We start from the raw sequence: 22,603 nt of genomic DNA on the forward strand, positions 1-22,603 counted from the left end.
GCTGGGTCTGGGCTTTTGTTTACTCAGAAGCTGTTATTCAGCTTCAGAGAAATAGGTGGAGAGGAGGAGACAGCGGAACGGATGACGAAGACGACAGCTGAATGGGAAATGACCTATCGAGTGGCTCCTTTTGGTCCCTCCATCCTGAGTGGCAGTTGTCACATCCCAGTGGTCCGATGCCTGCTGGTGCTTCACAGCATCCTCTCTTCTCTCTCTTCCTACTCCTTGTCTCTCTCCGTCCGCCCACCATCAGCTCCGCCTCTCACGCTGGATCTGCTGCCCTGTATTACTGCTTGCGTTCATCCCAGTGGTTCTTAGCGGATAGTCCCGGTCCAGAGCCATGCTCCAGTTCAGTTCTGAAAGTCCTTTTGTGAGCACAGCGGGCCTGTAAGCAAGGTGCTGCTCCCCTGGGAGTGCCATGCTCTGCTTCTTAGGACTTGGCACAGGAGAAGTGACAGCCCCTGGCTGTGAGGTACAGGTCCTGTGGTCCGTCTGAGATGCCCAAGCTGCTTCCACCATCAGGGCTGCCTGTATGCCCTGCCCCACCACACACTCTTCCCCCGTCCTCACAGTCATTGCCTGTTTCCTTTGGAGCCTCGCAAGTCTGCCCCCACCTTCCGACTCTTCACTGGCAGGCGTGGGTGCTCAGGCCCCGGGCCACGGCAAGTGTGGTCCAAGAACTCAGTGCCAGTCCTGTCCCTCCCCCTCGGAGCTTTTCAGACCTCTTCCTGTCACTTTCTCCCCCAGAACGCAGAGTCGCACTGAAGCGCAGCATCAGTCCTGCACGTGCTCTGCATCTCTTACCCAGGGTTTCCTTTTCTTACTGCTCTGCGTTCCTGGCCGTGTATGGTTTCTCTTCTAATCAGCTCTGGATTGTCATAAAATGAAACCAACTGTTAAAAACCACAGTCTGACCCATCTACCACTGTGAGGTTATTTCTAAACCACTGACTGTTCTGTGGAAGGACTGGACACCATTTCTTCTTGTTGGCTGTTGTTTGGATGTCCTTGTTGTTTTAGCGGGTGTGGGTTTTGTGATTTATAAAAAAAAAAGTTGCATAGTGATAAAAAGCTGGAAAACAGGGACCTCCAGGTCCCCCACGAGTAGGCACCAGGAGTGACGTTTGCGGTTGTTTGTTTTTGTTTTGTAGTCAAAGATAACATAAAGCGTTCAAGGAAGAGACACAGAAATGTTCTGTGACCATTTTCACATAATAACCGCCTAAAAGGTGACCTAAACTCCTCTCCGTGTGGAAATTCCCTCCTCTCGGCCCGTGCCGGTGACCACGTGCATGTTCTTCATCCCCGTGCTTCTCTAGCGGAGAAAACAACGCTTAAAAGACTGCGTAGGGTCCCTCTCTCCCTGAGCGGTGGTCTCTGGCTGAGAGACGGCAGCTTACGGCAAGCTGCACTGTCTCAACTCTCAACCAAGAAGAAGTAGGGTTTTTTCTAGTTTAGTTCACTTCTTTTGTATTTTCAGACTTTACAGCTCTGAGTTTCAAGTAAGGAATCAGAGTCAGCCAAATTTACTTGATGACAAGTATGATTAAGGAAATACATCTTTATTACACAAACAAGTGATTATACGTCTGAATTTTATACATCTGAATAAAGTAGACTTAAATCCTAGTTATTATTTGCTAACTGTAGACCTCTCCTAGACATTGGCGTTGCACACCCGTATGTAGCCCAACCCGCGTGCACACACACAAGCCAGGAAGCAAGAAAGACCTTGCTGAAGGAATAGAGAAAGGGGACGTCACCTGACATTCTAGCATCCACATATTTCCAGGGGAGATAGGTTCGGTCTCTCTGAGGCTGTGGCTGATCAGGAAGGGCAGCAGAGTTCCCAGGAGATGGTTTGAAGCTAACCAGATTTGCAGCTCAGCTCTTTCCTAACTCTCCAGCCCCGTGGAGTGCCAGGCAGCAGCTCCCAAGAAGGACCCAGCACCCTCTCGGGCCCAGCCTGCCGCTCGCACAGCCACAGGGCAGCCTGCTCTGCTTGTTCACCTCTGTCACTTCTCATGAGCTCGTTTGTCCTCTAACTAGATGCCCCAGTGCTCTTTGGCATCAGAGAAAGAAAAAGTGCAGGAGTCTCTGAACACGCCCCATCTTTTTCTAGTTTTACGTTTTAAATCTGTGAAGTGTCGGCTCAGCCCGGTGTCGGGCACAGCACCGGCCGTCTGTCCTCTCCTGCAGAAAACATGCCTGGGTCCTTATCCCTGAACCTCGCCTCTCAAAAGCACCTCGTCTGCTTTGAAAGCGGCCACCCTCTTGCTCCTCGCCGGAACTCAGTGGCAGCCTTCAGCTTCCACGGTCGGGCTCTGAAGAGCAGGATAGCGCATGGCCCTGAGAGGTCTGAGCTGTTTCCTAAGTCTGCTCTGCATCAGCCTCAAGTAGGGCCAGCCAACCCTCCTCTGGGTCTCGGTTCTCACAGCTGCCAACCCCCAGGGGCCAGCAGAGGGAGAGCAGCCAGGTGCTCCCTGGAAAGCCTGGCCGGGCCGGGGTTCGGGGTGGGGGGGGTGTGCTGTGGGAACTCAGTCACCAGTGCTCTGCTCTGTACTTGTCAGTGGGGCATTAGGCACTCTGGCCAGACCAGAGCACCCAGATTCTTCAACATTTGGGGAAGAGGAGCCTTTTTATCGGGAGAATAATTATTTTTTAGTTGCTGAACTTAATTTGGTGTTTTTTATTGTTGAAGATCCCAGAAGAGCATGACCTGGAGAGTCAAATCCGCAAGGAGCGGGAATGGCGATTTCTACGCAACACCCGCGTCAGAAAGCAGGCGCAGCAGGTCATCCAGAAGGGTAAGCGGCATCCACAGCTGTCCCCGCGACTCATCATGATCGAGGGGGACCTCTGCAAGCCCTCTGTGACCAGGCCGCTCCCCACCGCCGCCCACACCCAGGGACTGAACAGTGTCCCTCCCTGCGCAGATGAGGAGATGGAGGCTGGTGTGGATACAGTCTTTCCTCAGGGTCATCAGAGGAGGGGGAGCCGGTGTGGGGGGTGTGGAGACCAGGGCCTGGGGAGCGCCTGCCTGACCTGTGGGAGCCCACCCGCCTCAGGGAAGGCCTGGTCTAGGGGCAGGAGTCGCCCAGGCCTCTGCGTCTTTGCTCTCAGGGGAGATTCGGAAGCCCTCTGGGATTATTGCCCAGGGGAAGCTCCCGTCTGGCTGGCTGGCTGCCTGGTGGCCTCTCACACAAGCATAGCTTCAGCATTCTGACATTTCCAGAGAGGAAGGAGCAAGCCCTCTGCAGGCCCTGGAAGTCCGCGATAGAGTGGGCCCTGTGCCCTTCCCCTGGGGACAGAAGACAAAATACAAGGCCCTGGTTGTGTTCAGCTGGCCCCCAGCTGGCCTCGAAATAATCGCTTTCTCTGTCACCCACAGCTGTATTTCAGTCACACTTTCACCAAACCTTTTACCAAATTTGCCAATAGATGCCAAAAGTTCCCCGTTTTGCGTGCCCCTCAGCCTCACCCTGGGCAAAGTGGCGATGAGCAGTCTAGGGCACAAGGTGTGTCCCCCAGGTGCTGAGGCAGGGAGGGGAGAGGGCAGCGTGGGCCTCTGTCGTGTGGTCAGGACAGGGACGAGAGCACCAGACAGCCTCGCCTCAGCAACACCAAACGGTCTCTCCTCTCCCTCTCTAGGAGGGTGGGTCCACCATGAAGACCCGGCTCCCGCCCCTGGGAGTTGACCCAATCCCACATTTTGAGTGTGCAAAGTGGGATGGTCTCACGTCTGTGACTGAGCGGCCAGTGCTGCCTTAATCACAGAGCCAGCTGTGGGCAGTGGACCTGACACTGCCCGGGTGCCCACACGGAGTGGATAATCAGGCTCTTAACTATTCTGTTGGTTTGCTGTTTTGACCTTGCCTCTCTGTCCTGTAAAATTCCAAAGATGATTACAGGTTACTTTTTAAAGTTGGGGGTGAGGACCCATGAGACTGTCCTTCCCACTGAAGCAGAAGGGCCCACCTGAAAACAGCAGGGGCATCGGGGTCTCATCCTGAGTAAGCCTGCCAAGGCCCGGCACACTCCTTTGCCCCACTGAGCGCCACAGATGACTGTTTACTTCCAGAAGCCAGTGACATTTCTGAAGCACTTCCACGCACAGCCTCACTTGCGTTCAGAGCCCTCCCTGTAAAGTGCCCTGGGGTCATGTTTCATTAATGCACATAGTCACTTCGGCTGAAAAGTCATCTTGGTTGTTTATAACTCTTTGTGCCTCCACGAGGGAGCTGTCGGGAGCTAGATTTAAAGCCCTCCAGCGTTTGGGATTCAGCGTCTGCTGCCCCAGCCGTTCCCACTCAAACAAGTGCAGCCAGGGCGGGCGGCGCTCTGAAGCTCTCTGCAGGAGGAGAGACGGGGACAGCAGGACAAGTTGGTTTCCCTGTACCCATGAGAGGCCTGGCAGCCAAGTCCGCCCTCCATGGGGAGACTTCTGAAGGGAAACTGGACCGGACGCTGAAGGCCAGACTCTGGGCTTTCCTTTCCGGTCAGCATTGAGCAGGAAGCGAAATTAGCCCAGGGCATTCAAGAAACAACTGGATTTTGTAGACAAAAACAAAAGAATATCTTTGTAAACCAGAGTCAGGGGTTCTCTTTTCTGGTCCTTATGGAAAAAAAGAGCGAGATCTGCTTGTCAAAAGCACCCTTAGAAGAGCTACTGAACTGCTGGGAACGTTAGCAAATGAGATTGCACAGTGGAAAATCAGTGTAAATGGATTTAGCAATGAGAGAAACGGAACATTAATGAACCACACCCTCTGCAAGCTACCTGCCATGCTCAGCATCTGGATGCAGTGTGAAGTTTTATTTTTTGAGAGTCAGCTGTGTGCTGGGAAAGATGTAACAATGAGAAGGGGGCAAGTATGCCTGTAGGCTGAGCAGTTACCAGACGAGTAAGCATGGGCCAGGAGACAGGAGCTGGGGAAGTGAGTGTCAGTTTTCTTAGTCCCTGACCCCTGCAGCCACCCAGCCCACGAGTCAGGACCTCAGCCACCAGCATCACCCATATCTGCATATATGCAGAACACATTCTCTGACTTAAGAATCTGGGTGTTCCCTTTATCTTAATGGTGGAAGTGATGCCTGCTATCTTGGTTTCCTCCAAAGACACCTGTAACCACGAGTGAGGGCCTCTAGGGGAACACAGTGCTGCCACCACAGTTGAAGCCTCTGGGGCCTGTTGGCCTGTTGGTTTAACCTCATCCTTATCATCAAGGGGTTTTCAGGGTTTGCTATTTTTAACAAGGGGCGGAGCTGGAGGACTGAAATTATCAGTGATGAGCACCCCACCCTGCTCGGCCCCCGGCACAGTGATGAGTGGAAGCTTTTCTCTGCCTCACGCGTTTGTGGCCAAGGAGGAGTTTGCAATCTCTGAACGCTCTCCTGGGTTCCCCGGGGCCTGGCCAAGAGCACTGGGGAGGGTGCTCACTCTCACCCTCCGCGGCCGTGCAAGGAAGGGACTCATACACCTGGCTGCTGTGAATCAGCCCTGTATTAGTCACCAGCAGTGTCTGAACCCATCATGACGTCTTTGCGTCCTCAGCCTCTCTTCTCCTAAACCAGATTCTTTCGGAGCCCTGAGGGGTTTATTTCCTGGTGCTGGTACTTGGGGGCCTGGTGAATAACCCTGCACTCCCCCTGACCTCCCCTGTGCAGTCTGTGATTATCTGCCCTTCAGTGTCATTATCTGTGACTGTGTCGTTATCACCTTTCTAGACCGAAGGACCCGCCCGAACTGCGACTGGATTGCAGACAGTGATGGCTGTACCCATGTTTCAACTTGGGGTCTGAGTTACAAGTCACAGCCTTACGGAGCTTTCTTCTGAAATATTCAGTGCTTTCCTCGTAAAATCATAACCAGATTGCACTAATCTGAATAGTGCTGATGTGCTGTCACAATGTACGAGTTCACACTCATTGACTGAAAACTTGCAGAGCGCCCAGCTGGCGCCGGGAGCTGTGGGGAGTCCACGCAAAGGCAGGGCCTTGCGGCCAGGGAGCCAGGGCCCCCCCTATGATCTCTGCTTTCTTTCCATTTCCTCTCCAGGCTCTCGAACACGAGGTATAGGTGTCCGCCTTGGTAGAACATGTCATCATCAATATTTATTGTAACTTAAGACCCATCGTTGTGTGTTCCTTTGGCAGGTATCACGAGACTGGATGACCAGATATTTCTGAACAGGAACCCTGGCGTCCCCTCCGTGGTCAAGTTTCACCCCTTTACACCATGTGTGGCCGTAGCTGACAAAGACAGCATCTGGTACGCGTGGCGCTTGTCAGGATTTGCATCTCAGCCAGTTAACAGTCAGCCTTCCTCCCCACAGTGTAGACAGGACAGCTTCTTCACCTTCGGGCACAGTACTCACCCCAGAGGCCCTTTGGGCTGTTGCAGGTGGAAGGGGCTCCAGGAACGTCCCTCCGCCCTCGCCTCATGTGGCCGCACCCCTCCCCTGGTACTGCACTCTTGCCTGTTGCTGAAGGCAGTCCAGAGCCCTGGCCATGGGCTGAGGACAGGGCGGTGACACATGGGGCATGACAGGAGCTTCTGATATTAAGACTACGCCGTTCCCGCGTAGCGTGAAAGGCAGAGCATGCGTGGGCTCATTGAGACCACATTGTGACAGAGACACATGTGACAGGCTTGCTCTTGCTGCCTCTGCAGAAGCAAGTGTGTGACGGGAAAGCATTAAGACGAGTTAATGTTTAGCTAGTACGCCCCACGTCATGGAGAAAGTACTCGCTTAATGGGGGAGGACGGGGTGGTTCTTTTTCTAGCTTATAAAGTCGATGTAGTTCTTACCTCGTTTTCTTATTTCTCTCTTTTATTGTGCTAAAGTATACAGAACATGAAACTTACCATCTTAACCATTTTTAAGTGTGCAGTTCAGTGACATTAGGAACATTCACATGGTTGTGAGCTTTATTCCTCTTATTCCCTTAAGTTTTTGGGACTGGGAGAAAGGGGAGAAGCTGGATTATTTCCACAACGGAAACCCTCGGTACACAAGGGTCACCGCCATGGAGTATCTGAACGGCCAGGACTGCTCGCTTCTGCTCACAGCTACAGGTGAGTGGGGTCGGCATGGCCGGGGGCCTGAAGCCAGAGGCAGTGGTGGCAGGGGACAGATGCGAGAGCCCAGCGCATGTTTGTACAAAGCTTCCTTTCACTCTGACCATGTCTTCTGGCAAAGGGGCCTGCTCATAAGTGAAGGCCACCAGCATCAAGGAGCTAGGAGGCTTCTGAGGGAAAGGGCTTCACCCACAAAGCACGGGGGAGGGCAGAGGACCATCGTCAGTCAGTGTCCTGGGGACCATGTCTCCTTCTCTGTCTCAGGGGACACCAGAGGATGAGGGAGGCAGGCCCCAGAGTGACACGTGCAGGGGTTGGAGGCCGTCAGTGGTGGCTGCGCCCCTTCCTCTTCAGGTCAGGCTCCCTCTTCCTGGAGGACGGCCTTAGATCTCTCAGCGATGGCTCAGTAGGAGGAGTGGAGCTCACGCTTCTTTTTTGGTCTGAAATGTCATTTCACCCTCACTCTTGAACGGTAGCTTTCCAAGTAAGCCACCCTCGGGTAACAGTCATTTTCCTTTAGCGTTTTAAAAATATGATTCCACGGTTTCTTCGTGATGAGACGTTGCTGTCTGTCTAACTGTGCTCCCTTCAGAGACAACAGACGTGATGAGGGAGATGGGCAGGGGGAAGGGGGCACGAGGTGAGAGGGAGACAGAAGACATCGGCCTCACTTCCCACGTTATCCCAGTACTGCCCTGTCCTGCCTTGTCCTGGTCTGTCCTGTTCTAGGCTTCTGAGCCATTGAGGTAGTCAAGCTGATTGCATTGACACATGACCTTTCTCTTCTTTCAAAGTGTTCCTGGGCCCCACTGTGAAGGGCGTGTCCATGGGGAGAGGTCCCCCAAGCAGGGCCACCTCAGGGACAAATAAAGTCAAGCCACTGTCAAAGCCGTCCTCCTCTGCTGTCGGTGTCAGTTGAAGGACAGGACAGAGATCCGGAGAGGTGATGCAGGCGGCCAGGAGGGTTCAGCAGAGGTTTAGGACAGGTCAGAGTGAGCATCTCTGAGCACCAAAGAGGAGGAGAAGAGGGTGACCCTGGGCACGGCAGCACAGGCGAGGGAGCGAAGGTCCTTCCTGGGTGGGGTCCCAGTGGGAAAGCAGCACAGGGGCTCAAATTCCAGAGCGGGGGGAGTCATGGAGGTTGGGGGCGGGACTTGGCTCAGCAAGCTCGTCTGGCTGTGTTCCCCAAATGGCCTGCCCCTCCCGCAGCAGAGTCAGGTGAGGTGGGCTTCCGAGAGGGCGGGTGGCAGAGGGGCTGGAAGCAGCTGGCGGCTTGAGGTTGCCTCAGGGGACTGTATGAGGGGCTAGTGAGGCCAGAGAGTGGGGTCCCAGTGCATGCCACACGGGAGGAAGGAAGGACACATGGTGGGCACCACTCAGGCTCACCTCGCTGCCCACCTGCCCTGTGCTGAGCCTCCATAGTCAGGGAGGAATGGCCCACTGTTCCCTGGTCTGGAGACCACAGGCTTCTCTGCGTGTGGAGCAGAGCGCAGGCAGGAAGTGGGAAGAGAGTACAGAAGGCCCCGAGGCCTTTGTCCCCTCGTGAGACTGGTTTAGACTGGTTTTTCTTCTTGGCATGGCATGAGATGATTCACGGTGGGAAGAATCGGGGAAGTGGCATTGAAGGAGGGTCCTGAGGCCCAAGGTCAGAGGAAGAACTGGTCCCTCATTCTGCCTTTGCCAGCAGCCCTCCCCAGTGGCCCAGATGTGACTCTGAGGGCACAGTGGAGGCAACAGGCCTCCAGAGAACTCCGTCCCTCATGAGTTGGGCTGCCAAGCATGGGGCCAAGTGGTGTCATCTTTGCTGCACCTGCACCAGGAGGGGCTTCCCACCACATGCCCAGAACAACCAGGCCCAGGTTTTACCCTCCTTCTCTTCTCTTCCCAAGATGATGGTGCCATCAGAGTCTGGAAGAACTTCGCTGATTTGGAGAAGAATCCAGAAATGGTGACCGCTTGGCAGGGGCTCTCGGACATGCTGCCAACAACCCGAGGTGGGTCCTCCCCAGAGACAAAAGGAGGTTCCAGAGCTGCCGTGTTCACTTCAGATTCCCCGAACTCTAAACCAGCTGGCTTCCCCAGTCACCACAGATTCCACCTCAGGAGACACAGCTCTTCTGGGCGGCAGTGTAGCAGAGCGCCAAACTGCCTGAGCCGGTCACCATGGGTGCCCCGGCCCCAGCCTTCAGCCTCACTTGAGATGGGTGTGGCTGGGAGAAGCGTTGCCTCCGGTGGGGCCTGGGGGACCTATATTCTGTGCTCCTTATGCCCAAATTAACTCCCTTTCGGTGATGAGTGCATGGTGTGTTCAATTGTGTCTCTGCATCTGGGCACTGGAGGCCACATGGGCCCGCCTGCTCTGGCCTGCCCTGGGCTGATGGAAGGCGCTCTCGGGCTGTGTTGGTGTGGCTGCAGCGCTGGCAGGGCACAGCTGTGCATGCCGCCTGTCAGGGGGCTTAGCCGCTGCTCCACAGCAGGGAGAAATCTCCAGCACCACCTGCCAGTCCCTGCGGGGCCGCACTTTCAGCTCAGGGGCGTGCCATGTTCCAGCAGCATTTGCACAGGCCATAGGGTCTGCACTTCCAGAGCCACCCGCAGCTACAGTCCTTGTCTTCCTGTAGCGTGATCCCAAAGCTACTTGCTGCTACGTTGACAGTAAAAGCACTTCCCCTCTCTGCTCCTCCTCCACCAGCCTGGGATTTCTGCATTTTGTCTGCTTCCCACGGGGCCTCATCTGTGCCCTGTCATTGCATAGCCTTATCCTCACAACCAGGTGTCTGTGTGGCTCCTTCCTTCCCCCTCCATCCAGGCACCTGTCCTGGGGAGACTCAGATTCCCCAGCGACTTCACGTGGGACGGATAGCTCAGCTGCTAGCGTGGACTGCCCCGGGGTGGACAGCTCCTTCTATGTTGTTTTAAAAAAGGAAGCCATGTTTTAGAATTTTTTTCAGGATAGAATAGTCATCTATATCCACCCCTCCTAACCCCAACGCAGCCACTTTCAGGTGGCCCAGGCCCCTCTCGGCAGGCCTTGTGCTGACGTGGGTGACATGGCTGCAGTCAGTGTCCTGCTTTTCCCATGTTGGAGGAAAAGCCTGTTCTCTGCCCCGCAGAGACACCTCCGCCCTGCCCCAACCCCCAGCTCCTCGGCCCCCAGTCCCGCAGCCCCCCACCCCCTCAGCCCCCCCCCCCCCCCTCCCCCCCCTTTAGCCCCCCCACCCTCAGTCCCCTCACCCCCTCACCCCCCCACACTCAGCCCTACCCTTTCAGCCCCACACACCCAGCTCCCACCTCTTTAGCCCTCCACACTCAGCCCCACCCTCTCAGCCCGATACCCTCAGCTCCCACCTCTTTAGCCCCCCACACTCAGCCCCCCACACTCAGCTCCGCCCTCTCAGCCCCATACACCCAAGCCCCACCTCTTTAGCCCCCTACACTCAGCCCCCACCCCCCGGCCCCCACTCCCTCAGTCCCTCACTGGTGGCTCTGCTGGGGGCCAGCATCCATGCTGGGAGCAGGTGGTCGTGGTGGCCTCCCCATGGCACTCGGGGCACCCATGCTCTTGGGTGTCACTGCAGGACACATGCTGTCTGACTTGACCGTCTCCTCAGGACGCAGACAACGAGGTTCTCAGTCCTGAGCCTCCTGCTGCTGTCTCAGCAGAGGACGCGCCGCCCCGGGCGTTCCTCCAGGCCCTGCATGCAAGGCGGCCCTCGGAGATGCCTGTGCGGGGAAGCAGGGGCTGCTGGAGAGCAGTCGGGCCATGGCCAGGCCTGGGTGGGAGCGTCGAGAGCCACTGACGGCCCCAGAGATGCACCGGTTGTTTTGGTTATTCATCCCACGACCGCCTGCCTCACGTTCTCCCACAAATGACGCGTGCGTGTGCGTCTTACCCGAAACGCCTCTCCCCTTGCCTCAGTTATGGTGAGAGAGGCTGTCGAGGAGACTGAGCGCAGGCACCAGCTGGGAGAAGGGAAGCTGCACAACCGGACCGCCAGCACCGCGGAACCACACTTTGGGTCTCCGGGCTCCTTGCACTCGTCTCCAGCCCTTAGAGGTCCGCGGATGTCACCTGGTGTGTGGAGAGCCACTCCTGGCCCAGGTGTCCACTGCAGCCCTGACTGGAGAGCAGGTCCCACCAGGGTAGACCTGCGTTTGCCCCGCCCCCTTCCTGCTGGACCCAGGTTTTCAGAAACCTTGCGGGAGAGGCATTGTTGGTGAGGGGCTGGGAACAGCCAGTGAGGGTCACCCGTCTGGGTCTTAATCTGCGGGTCTGGGCGAGGGGCTTTGGGTGGGAACTCTGCACTCTCCCAGGTGCTCGGCCAGAGTGTGTGTGGCCATGGCCTCTGCCGTTCAGCCAGGCCTCAGTGGGCTTAGCAAAAAGGAAGATGTGATTTCCTTGTTCTTTCTGGGAGGATGGAAGGATAGAAGGGATGGGGAGCCCAGGAGACCAGCGGGTCTAAAGGCTCAGGACAGGATGGGCTTGTGTGCCGCAGGGCCCCGGAGGCGCAGCCCCGAGTACCGGCGTTCCCCCGGAAGGAGCCCTGCACTCTGACTGCCTCACCGGCCCACACCCCCAGCCTCCACAGCTTCCCTCTGCCGTGCGGGGACCACAGGCCCCAGCAGGGCCGGAGATGCCCCCCGATTGTAACTTCCATTTCAGGATCTCAGTAACAAGGGGCAGGTCTGTAGACTCTCAGCCCCTGTGCCAACTTCTAGCTGCCTTCTGCCTCTCAGCACCCGATTTCTCTCTCTTCGCCCATCCCAGGAACGGTTCTGGCCTCTGATGTGATAATCACAGAGTCTGGGCTGTGACCCGAGGGAGAAAAGGAGTGGAAAACACCAAGAGAAGCTTCCATACTCATTGCTTCTTGGCATCTGGGGCACCCCCTGCAGCACAAGGCAGTACCCTATGGAGTTCCGGCCATGGTCTCCGGGGACCTTCTCAGGCAGAGGCAGTCGCCCCTACTCCCTGCTCCAAATTACCTCCCGGCTCTTGAGGCTTTCTGCTGTGCACACGCGGTTCTCCGCCTAGCCCACGAGGCCCTCAGGCAGCTGCCAGCTGTCTGTGTGTGGGAAGAGGTGCATTTTTCTGGCAAGGGCCCCGGCTGTCATCAGCTCCTCCAAGAATCTGTGACTGGAAGGGATCCTGCACAGCCGTGCACCCCGTGAAGCCTGGCCCCCCGTGTCCTTCAGCTATGATGTGCGTGGGGAAGACTTGTCTTCTGTGAATGCCGGCGTGTAGGGCGGGTGGCGGGGAGGGTGCCTTGTCAGCAGACCCAGAGGACTTAGCTGAACTGGGTGATGGAAGAGAGCCCTTACCGAAGTGGCTGAAAGCTGCTGCCTGTCACGTCTTTCGTTCTAAGCTCTCTCAGCTCGGAATGTGCTCGCCAAGTCCCTCTCTTGGCAGCTCGTTTGAAGAGACTGGATTGTGTGGCTTGTGACTAAAGGGAAGACACTGTTCCTTGCAGGAGCTCCAGCCCACTCTTTGGAAGTCTTGTAGAATATATGCAGGGTCTCTGCGTCAACGTTTTAAAGGACCTCTGGCCCACATATGTACATGCACACGCATGTGCACACATGTGCACAGTTGGCCTGGGGACACTCTAGAGCTGAGTATATCGTGTTCTAAAGTAGAGTCAGTGGTGGGACCACCCGTCCTCCAGCCACAGGCGTGGACAGAGACGCCTGGACTCTAGTGCCCCTTGCAGAGCCTCCTCGCTAACCACTGGGGCCGCTTGTGAGTGCAGAGCTGAGCCTCATTTCTGAGCACCCTTGATACAGGCGCCATCTCCCTCTGCTCCCCACTGCCCCTCTGCTCTTCCTCCCGGTGTCACCGCCAGCCCAGCGCCTGCCAGTTTGACCTCACTAACCATGTGCCTTTCTGCCCACTGACCTCCCAGAGCTGCCACGCCTCCTCCCGCTCAGAGGCCTCCCTCGCCCGGCCAGTGGCCTTCGCACCCGTGTCCGCGAGCGCCCAGGTGCTTGGAAGCCCTGACGCCGTCGTGGTCAGGTTTCACAGTGAACCACAGCACCTTCTGGTTTCCCATCTAGAGACGTGTTTTAGTCAAAAAACCCTGATAATGGAGTTTCCACATTTGTCGGGTGCATCTTGCCGAGCTCAGCAGGCCACCTCGTGAGGTTGGCCCTTCTCTGACTGAAGCGTGCTGCAGCCTGGGCCGCTCTGTCTGCACCCTTCCCCATTGCTCCTTGGGCGCTTTTCTAACCCTTTTTGGTTTGTTTGAGTGGGTTACTTTTGCTCTGGCTGGCCTGCTTACCTTGCATCAAACCCACAACCCTGTTTCCTCGCAGGTCTGGCCCGAAGGGTCTCGATCTATCTTGACCACAGTAAGCAGGGAGGTGAGTGCCTTCTCCCTTGTCTGTGACCACCCAGGCCAGGGCGCCTCCCCTTGCCCCCCAGCTCAGTGGCTCTCACTCTCACCTGTGTGTTCTTTGGGCTGGCAGGGGTTGGAGCTCCGGTTTTGCTTACTTGCTCCACCCACGCAGTCCCCTCGATTTGAAAGAACCTCAGCCAGCAAGCACTCAAATTTTATTGGATGAATTAGGTAGCTATGTGAGGCTCTGGGAAGAAATCCTTAGAAAGCCAGAGAGAGGAACCTCCCTCCGGTCCAGGGCCTTGTGGTTGCACCTCCTGGGCCTCCTGGTTCTGAAGGCAGGGGCTCAAGCCTGGCCACCTGCCTCTTGCCTCCTCTTCTGCGTTGCCCCATCTTGGGCTCTTCCTGCATTCACGAAGATCCCAATGTCCTCTTCCCTCTCCCAGCCACCTTCCCTTAGCCTAGGAGGGAAAGTAATCCAGCCTGAAATCTATTGAGATGAAGCTTCGCTGCCGCCACCTCACAGATTCCTATTCCGATAGGACAGCCCGGCTCTGCAGGCGGGACTCACCAGGAGGGCGTTTCAGTTTCCATAGAACAGAGAAGTCGCTCCAGATCCAGATTTGTTTTCCCCCCTAAACTTTCGAAAAAGAATCTATTTCAGAATTTAATGCAAAGTCTCTTGCAGCATCTATTTCCATCTGAAAAACCCGTATATAAATTTGACCGTTACCAAAACACCGACACGCGCTGCCCTCGGGTCTACAGCCGTGACGTTGGGTCAGCAAACATCAAGTACGTAATTAACAAATGAGTCCCTTTTCTCTACTCTCACAAGTGAGGTGAATTGCGAAGAGCTGGAGCCTTACGAATCCAGGCAGCAAATATCGTTCTTGACCTTGGATTTGCAGAATCCGTGAATAAAGTGTGACCGGCCTCTTGGTGAACCTGCCGGCCTGTCTGCCTTTGGCAGCTCTTCGCTGGAGCTGACGGCGTTCTCTGCAGGAGGCACACAGAGCCGGGCAGCCGACAGGGTCCCAGCAGGCTGGACACAGAGGTTCCCGCAGACCTGTGGACTCATATTTTAGAATTTTGTGAAGAACTCTTCTAGTAAAAAGTTCAAAATTAAGGAAAAACGGTTAGAAAAAAAACCTCGAGATTGACTTTATCTTCACCCTCAAGCTCCAGAGAGGAAAACCAAACAGAGCAGCAAGTGGGCTTCCACCCAGCAGGTGGCGGTAGTGGCAGCTACCAGGAGGATTTCTTTCAGAAAGAGCCACTCGGGCTTCTCAGAGAAATGGCAGGGTCACTTTCTCAGAAAATCTAAAGAAGAGCCAGGGACACCTCTCGTGGTTGGGCCTGGGGGAGGCAGGAGGCCGGACGGGGACTGTTCCGTCATTTTCCGCCAGTTGGTTGGTCACAGGAGTCAGTGCTGTGGGACCACGGTGGGGCCCCCAGCAAGCTGCTTCCTACCCTGGTGACAGAGCCCAGGACGGGACAGAGCCAGGGTTCTCCCACAACTCGGCAGCCCCAGAGAGCGATGAAGCGATCGTCCAGCATTGGTGTGTGTGAACCTGATGCAGACCTCTGGCCTTTGGTTAGATATTAGCAGTCATTAACTGGGAGCAGCTGGGAAGCAAGCGGGGCAGTGCCCACAGGAGCGGTGGCATCTGCAGGTGTGCGTGGGCATCTCCTGAGCTGCCCAGGCCTGCCTGTGCTCCCATGAGCGGGGCGGGGTGGGGGAGGTTGCTGATGGGGTGCTCTGACCCTTCCCAGGTGCTTCTCTTCCTCTAGAGATCACGGGCAGGTCTAGAATCTGAAATGGCAGGACCTGGCGGAAGGGAAGCCCTTTCAGTGCAGGAGGAGGCAGCTCCCCTCCGACTGGTGCAGGGCCCGCCCAGGACATGTGCCTTGGCTGCTGGAAACAACCTGCTCCCTCCTCTGGCAGGGTGGCTTCCAGGAGGCACACGCCCAGCACCACCCTGGCATGATAGGGAACGCTTTCCCCCACCCCATCTCTTCTGTCCTGAGAGTAGCTGCTGCATGTTCTTGGCCCATTTTCCAGGTAAGAAACAGAAATTTAGGTGAAATCATTTGCTCCTGAGGAGCAAGGTTTCTTGAACCCGGTTTTCTGTTGCCAGCCCCAAGTCTCCGAGCCTGCCAGATGTCCAAGAGGTGTTCAGGGGCCCCAGAGGGAGGCTCTGCGTCTGCACCCAAGGAGGAGAGAGTGGGGAATGCCATTCCACAGGGCTGTGGTTCTCACATGTGCCGGGGGGGGGGGGGGGGGGGGGGGGGGCCGGCCCGGCCCCTCCTCCTCAGAGTTCCAGAACCGTAGCGCCCAAGGGGCTGTTTCAGGTTGGGGTGATGGGTCCTCAGAGGTCAGCTCCAGATGGCCAGTCCTTAGGGGTCAGTTGCACATGGCAGGTCCTCAGAGGTCAGTCTGGACTGGCTACTGAGCCTGGAGGGCTGATTGTGGACATCAGAGACCCAAGACTCTAAAACAGTGTGTTTCTCCATTTCTACTGTCTCCTGCGGGGCCTGGGATGCTGTTCGGTCTTTGCCTCACACATTCCAGTTTCTTATCTTATAAGCATCCCTGTCCATGTATCTATCTTTTAAGGAAGAAACTCCCTCTTTGGCCAGGTTTCAGATCAGGACACGTGTCCAGCGCCTCTGTCCAGGATAAAGTTGGGCAGAGATTAGGAATCTCTGCGTCCTAGGGGAGTGCCCACTGCCCCCACACCCCGGCAGTGAAGCCGGCCGTCACACATAGATGGACTGTGATCTCATGTGCCGGCTGTTATAGTCTGCCTGGCTGGGGTGAGGCCCTGGCTTTCACAAACCCGGACCCAGCCAGTGCTCATCAGCCACACCCGCCGGCCTCCATCAGACAGACGCAGGGAAGACAGAGAACGTGTTCACAGTGTCCTGGAGGTGTCAGCTTGGGCAGGGAGGACGGCAGGGGTCTTTCACGGGGAGCCCAGAGCAGCTTGCCTACCCCTGACAAACCAGAGAACCAGGCTGTCCTCAGGAGGGCCCCGCTGGGCAAGGCCCAGAAAGCAGTCCGGGCGAGGCCGCAGGGCTGCCTGCATAGCGCGGGCACTCTGGGAGAGAGCGCTCTGCAGAGGGCAGCACCGTGCATGCGGGAGTGCAGAGCTTGGGAATCTTCGCTCTCGTTCAGGGTTTACGATGCCTCTGTCTTACGAGTTTGCTTAAGTCATAGCCATCCATCTTGTTCCTTCTGTTCATCACGTCTGGGAAGAGAATGTCACCTTTTCTGTCACCTTTTACCAACTCGTGATGAATCCGATCATCTCTCCTCCAACCGCGTCTGGAAGTCGAGACACAGGGCTTGGTCAGCAAGGTGTCCGGGGAGAAGGCCAGTGGCCGTGCTCCTCTCTGGCCGGGGCCTCAGGCTGTGGAGATGGGAGGGAGGCTGGGCAGGAGCAGGAGGCACTTCCGAAGTGTGGGGGGGTGTAGAGCAGACCCCTGTTTTCATCCCAACAATCTTCGCGTCAATCTGAGAGATTGTCTTCCACGGACCGGAGCCTCGCTGCCTTAGATGAAGCGGCTCCTGCCGACAGTCAAATACAGTTCAGGAAGGAGACTTGAAGGGTCTGAAACCACGTTACTCTTTGGGGTTTCGTGTTCAACCCAGACCTCCTGAAGAGCTGCTCTGACAGTGCGTGTTGACACCCCTCCTTTCCCGGCAGCATGAAGGCCCCGTGGCACTCACTTGGTGGCTCCGTCTTGGGCTGTGCCCCCCACCCCAGGCGAGGCGTCCGATGATCCTGGGCAGCTGCCTTCTCGAGGGGCAGAGTGCCTTCCTCTCGGAATGAGGTGGCTTCCCTGGGACAGGGCTGCACCACGGCCTGGGGTCCTGACCCTACCTGCCCGCACTCAGGAAGGGCCCTAGGAGAGAGCTGGACAGGCGGCCAGAGGGCCAGGACATTCGCCAGCCGCTATGTTCGTCTTAGAGGACAGTTGTGACGACATTGTTCATTGAAGAGAGAAAACAATTGAGTTGTCAAATAACTGTGTTTTCACAGGTGGCCATCAGAGACAGGGTGGCACCATGGAAAGAACTAGCCTGTAATGCAGGGTGGGCCTGGTTTGGGGTCCTGGCTCTACCTCACCCTTTCTTCTTGTTTGCTTTTGTGAAAGTTACCAAACCAATCTGAGCCTCAGGTCCTCAGCTGAAGATAGGGTGGTGGAAGGACAAGCCCTGCGGTCTGGCTGAGGTCCCTGAGTCCTGAGGGGATGCACCCTCCAGGCTGGCCAGGGTCCCTGAGCCACAAGGGGCCATGCCCTGCAGGCTGGCTGAGAGTCAGTGAGCCCTGCAGAGAAGCGTCATGTGCAGCTGACTCTGGGGCTCCTGGCTGTCCCATCATTACCTGCTCTGGCCCTCACATTCTCCCCAGGACAGGACTGCAGGTGCCTGTTTTTCAGATCGGGCTACCGGCATTAAGGAGGGGAAGTGGCTTTCTTGGCAGTGGGAGCTCTGTGTCCAGAGCCGTCCCTCTGTGCTGTGCTTCCTGGGGTGATGGGGTCAGAGAACACACCTCTCACTGTCGGGGTCTCACCAGACCTGAGAGCTGTGGGTCCTGAAGGTCATTAAAGCTGTGGCCTGGGGCCCTTGTCACAGAAAAGTAGGCCAGCAGGGTGCTTATGTGTTCTGCCCCAGTCCCTGCCGTGGTACGCAGACTTGGGAAAACCCAGATGTCTGCAGCACCCAGACACCTTTCTAGGCATGCTGGCTTCACCACGTGCTCGGAACTAAGCTTCAGGCTAAGCCAGGACTCGGTCAGCATCAGAGAGTCTAGAGTTTAAACAAAAGACTTATAGCTCATGTGCTCATGTCCCCTCCACCATGAGAATACTCGATGGTCAAGTGGACACACCTGCCAGAGCCACTGGTGCAGGCGGAGATGCTAAGGCCCGGTGAAGCTGAGTGGTGTCCCCTGCAAATTCACAGTTGGAGTCCTAACCCGCAGCACTAAAGGTGACTGTTTGAGGGAGAGGCTTTAAAAGAGGTGATTAAGTTAAAATGAGGTCGTTAGAGTGGGCCCTGATCCTGGGTGGGCTCCTACTGGCTCTGAAGCACTTTGTTGAATCCACCATGAAGAAAGTGCAGCAAGGAAGCTGCCCTGCCCCTCACTCGGAGGCCAGGGTTGGCCTTCTAGAACAATCCGAAACAAGTCTGTTCTCTCACCCCCAGTTTGGAGCAGCTGCAGCTCTGCACTCACTATCATCATGGGTCTCAGACCCCTCGAATCTTTGTGTGCCCCACCCCGTACCCTCTCTAGCTTGTCCCCGTGACCCTAGAGTGTGGCACCGCAGTGTGAGTGCCATGTTCCAGATGTCGCCTGGGCCTCGATTTCATCAGAGGCTCGCTGGTTAATTACACTGCTCCTGAATGCCCCGTGGGGCTGACACGGAGTGTGAAGGGGGCTGTGAAGGACATCTGAAAATGCAGGCCGTGTGCTCTCTGCTCCAGCGCCACCCCAGCAGTGGTCCACAGCTTCCGCAGCCGGGTGGGACTCCGCACGTGTCCGCTTCCAGGAGAGAACTTCCAGTCTCAGATTCTCAGAGCTCTGTCACCAGGAGAGGTTGGGAACATTGCTCTCAGGTGGATCAGAGGCAGCCAGGCACCAACCCGGCTCGCACTCCACTCCTCTCCTCCCGTGAAGGCCACGGCCCACTAGCCGTCTCCTGCGCACACACCACAGTCCAGGGCATGCGGTCTGACCATGATGCTTTCTGATTTGTGAATTTGCTTATTTTTTTAAAACCTTTATAGAGTCCATACAAAGCAAATTGCTTCTAGTTTTACAAAGAATGTTTCTTAAAGTTGGAGCCATTGCAGAAAACCCAGGACTCAACTGACCCAGGGGCTCTGAGAGAGTGTAGGTTTGCCCAGGGCCAGATCCTAGCTGCTCCCAGCCCAGCCGCCTGCAGACTGCATTCCCCGGGAGGGCCCTGTCTCAGCCCCACCCTGCTGGCTCACACAGCCCTCTGTAGGCCTTGCCTCTCTCCAAAACTAAAGTACATCCCAGAAATGTTCCTCCTTCAGCCTTTTAGCAGAGAGAATTCTGCAGGCCCAGGGTCGGGGGGTGGTGCACAGGTACATGTGTGTAATTGTTTTAGCTGATCAAACAGAGAAAATCATTGTCCTCAAATAGAGGAATGTTATGGACTGAATGTTTGTGGCCCCCAAAATTCATGTTGAAGCCCTAACCCCCCACTGTGATGGTACTAGGAGGTGGGGCCTTTGGAGGTGATTAGGGTAAGATTAGGTCATGAGGGTGGGGCCCCTATGACGGGATCAGTGCCTTCATAAGGAGAAACATCAGAGCACCTCCCCCCCCAGCTGTGTGAGGACACAGCAAGAAGGCAGCCATCTGCACGCCGGGAAAAGAGCCCTGACCAAAACCTGACCGTGCTGACACTGTCATCTCAGACTTCCAGCCTCTTGTTTGAGCTGCCCAGTCTATGATGTTCTGTTATGGCAGCCTGAGCTAAGACATGGAACAAGCAGAAGTGGGAGCTCTCACACCATGCCTTGGGGCCTTGCCCACCCCTGACAAGTGGGGTGAAGGCAGAATCCATCCCAGCCCTGCCAAGGGGTCTTGTCACATAGCCTGCAAATGGGATGACAGGTGCAAACACTTGGAGGTCCCAGTCCTAGAGCAGCTTTGGCTCACCAGGCAATCCCAGACAGTCTGTGTGTCTCAGGATGCAGACGCGAACCATCAGCTTAGCCGTGGAGCCCAGTGGTGCCTTCTGAGGATAGTCACGTGGACTCATCGCCGGGCTGCCCCATCAGTCACACTCTGAGAGAGCATGTTACTTAGTGTGAAGTGGCTGTCCTCCATCAGCAAGGCCCTGTCCCTCTTCTGTGGGGACTGTGGCAGCATCACTGCTCTGGCCAGAGGCCTCCTACCCCAGTAAGCTCAGCAACTGCATAAAGGGAGCGGACGTCAGATTGAGCTGAGTCAACCACAGGAGTCACTGCTGGAAAAACCCCTCGCCTGCTCTCTGGTTCAGTGAGTTCTCACACATGTGGACGCTCCCAGCCTTCACCCTCTTGACCCCATCTCCATTTATTGCATTAATAGGCTGCATCCACATCGTGTGCTCTGCTGTATCTGCCAACCTGTTTACCCTGAGGATCTAGAGGGGTTGCTTTGTCAAGGCCTGTTTTCCTCTGTTGGATAAATAGACAGACATAAATATCATCCTGTGTGACCTGTTCAGCCTCTGTCTGTCCAACTTCATCTTTCTCTCACATTGCACACTGACCTCCAGCTGCATTTAAACTTGGGGCTCAGGGGCCTTGAGTGAGGTTCCATTGGAGCCCTGTCTATTCCCTGTTGTACAGGATTGCCCATGCCCCCCTCTTTGCAGTCATCCATTCCTTGTTATTCGAGGTCGTCCACTCTCCATTATGTGAGATTGTCCGTTCTTCACCATAGGAGGTCGTCTGTCCCCTGTTATGCAAGGGCCCCCAGAGAGAAGGCTCACAGACGGGCAGGGGTCTGTTTCCCTCCCTAACCCAGCCAGCAGGGGGAGTGGTTCCTGGGACACTGGCTTCGGCAGATCACCTCAGCAGGTCGCCTTGTCAGGGCTTCTGCCTCCGTCCCAGGGCACCTGGGAGCCCCAGCAGGGTCACTCAGGGGTTTCTGAACTGGCTCCTGAATGACTGACTGTGACCGACTTGGGGTAGTCAGGTGAATACAAGCAAGTGCTGACAAAGGACGGGGGCCCCTGCCGAGATACGGGCACCGGGTGGGTGTTTGATCTGTTAATACGTTAGTGGGTTGCTTTGGGTTTTTCACTGCAAAAGGTTAAATTCAGAGGAAGAGGTGACTAAAATTAATGGCAAAGGGGCCAAACACAGAAATTGTGCTCTCCATTTTTAACTTTAGCTCCTGCTTAACAAGGACTTTACCAAAGACATCAAAACTAAAAATCTAAAAATGGGGATCGGACAGCAGAGGAACTTCCGAGATGTCATCCTCCTCCTAGAAATGGGGGCTTGGCAAGTGGGCCTGTTTCGGAAGCAGTCAGAAAGCATGCCCTCCCTGGCATCACCCCTCTGTGCTTGCTCTTCTCCTGAATCATTTCTCAATCAGAAGAACTTCTGTTGGGCGGGACACGCAGGCCCGGTTCTCCTGGCGTCACCCCTGCCATGCCTGGCCTGGTCTGGGCCGCTCCCAGCACAGCATCTGTCTCTCCATCGTGAATATTGCCCTCGGACCCAGGCCGCCTCTCACCTCCCTGTCGGCTCTATGCCTCTGGTCCCAGGGCCCCTCTCTGAGTCCTGGCTGAGCTGGAGCATCGTGTCTGGCACAGAGTAGCCAGTGGGAATGTGTCCTGGAATTGGCTCCATCCAGGCCCGGGGGTCCTGCTTCCAAGGTGACCGTTTGGTCAAGGAGACAAAACTGGAGCAGGGAGCTGCTTCTCTCTTTTCTCTTTTTTCTGTCTTTTTCTTTTTTTTTTTTTTTGTTATTGAGGTAAAATTTACATAACATGAAATTAACCATTTTAAAGTGTCCAATTCAGTGGCATTTAGTACAGTCACAATGTTGTGCACATGCCACCTCTACTTCCAGAACATTCTCATCACCCCAGAAGGAAACCCTGTGCCCATTAATTCAGTTTTTCCCCACAGATTCTTTTATAAACGGAATGGAACTTGGAAGATTTCTCCTACACCAACAGCCACGGCGAGCTGTTGGTGCTCATAAATCTTTCCCAACTTCTCAGCGCGGGCCCTGGCCTCCTGGCCCTGCTCGGCAGGAGAACAGGCGGGCAGCCCTGTGCAGCTCTAGGCAGGACGTGCTGGTGGAAATGAGCCACTAAAACAGGTGCACAGGAACCTCAGGCGGTGCCTTCCTCGGTGACCTGCTGCCGTCTCCAAGTCCAGCGTCCTGAGTGGGCAGCGCGTCTGCTGGGATTCGTTTATGTACACACGCACTGGGAACGTCATGAGGGAGGGAAGGCAGATTCGGAGTCCCAGGCTCTCCTTGTGGGCTGACTGGTCACAGGGGCACTTGGGCTCTTCTGGACGGAAATGGGGAGGCATCTGACATTCCTCATCGTGACATGGCAGCGTCTCCCACCAAGGGGCAGGGCTGAAAGGGCACTACCGGCAGCCTGGTCAACTTAGCAGATGCCTTCCTGG

General features: G+C 55.9%; 1 protein-coding gene across 5 annotated transcripts in view; it reads left to right on the top strand.

Annotated features, from left to right (window-relative positions):
- RPTOR (regulatory associated protein of MTOR complex 1) overlaps nt 1-22,603 on the top strand; it is a 394,844-nt gene that overhangs the window by 361,765 nt on the left and 10,476 nt on the right. For 2 of the 5 annotated variants that reach the window (XM_046674997.1, XM_046675000.1), the window contains exons 25-30: nt 2,702-2,807; nt 6,157-6,271; nt 6,954-7,078; nt 8,971-9,075; nt 13,394-13,441; nt 15,365-15,481. In XM_046674997.1, the coding sequence (XP_046530953.1) occupies nt 2,702-2,807; nt 6,157-6,271; nt 6,954-7,078; nt 8,971-9,075; nt 13,394-13,441; nt 15,365-15,481 (616 nt within the window). Of the gene's footprint in view, nt 1-2,701; nt 2,808-6,156; nt 6,272-6,953; nt 7,079-8,970; nt 9,076-11,849; nt 13,361-13,393; nt 13,442-15,364; nt 15,482-22,603 lie in introns of those variants that run through there. The other 3 variants (XM_046674998.1, XM_046675001.1, XM_046674999.1) reach the window with 3 other exon arrangements.

Source organism: Equus quagga, chromosome 11, assembly GCF_021613505.1.
Source record: "Equus quagga isolate Etosha38 chromosome 11, UCLA_HA_Equagga_1.0, whole genome shotgun sequence".
NCBI classification, from domain to species: domain Eukaryota; kingdom Metazoa; phylum Chordata; class Mammalia; order Perissodactyla; family Equidae; genus Equus; species Equus quagga.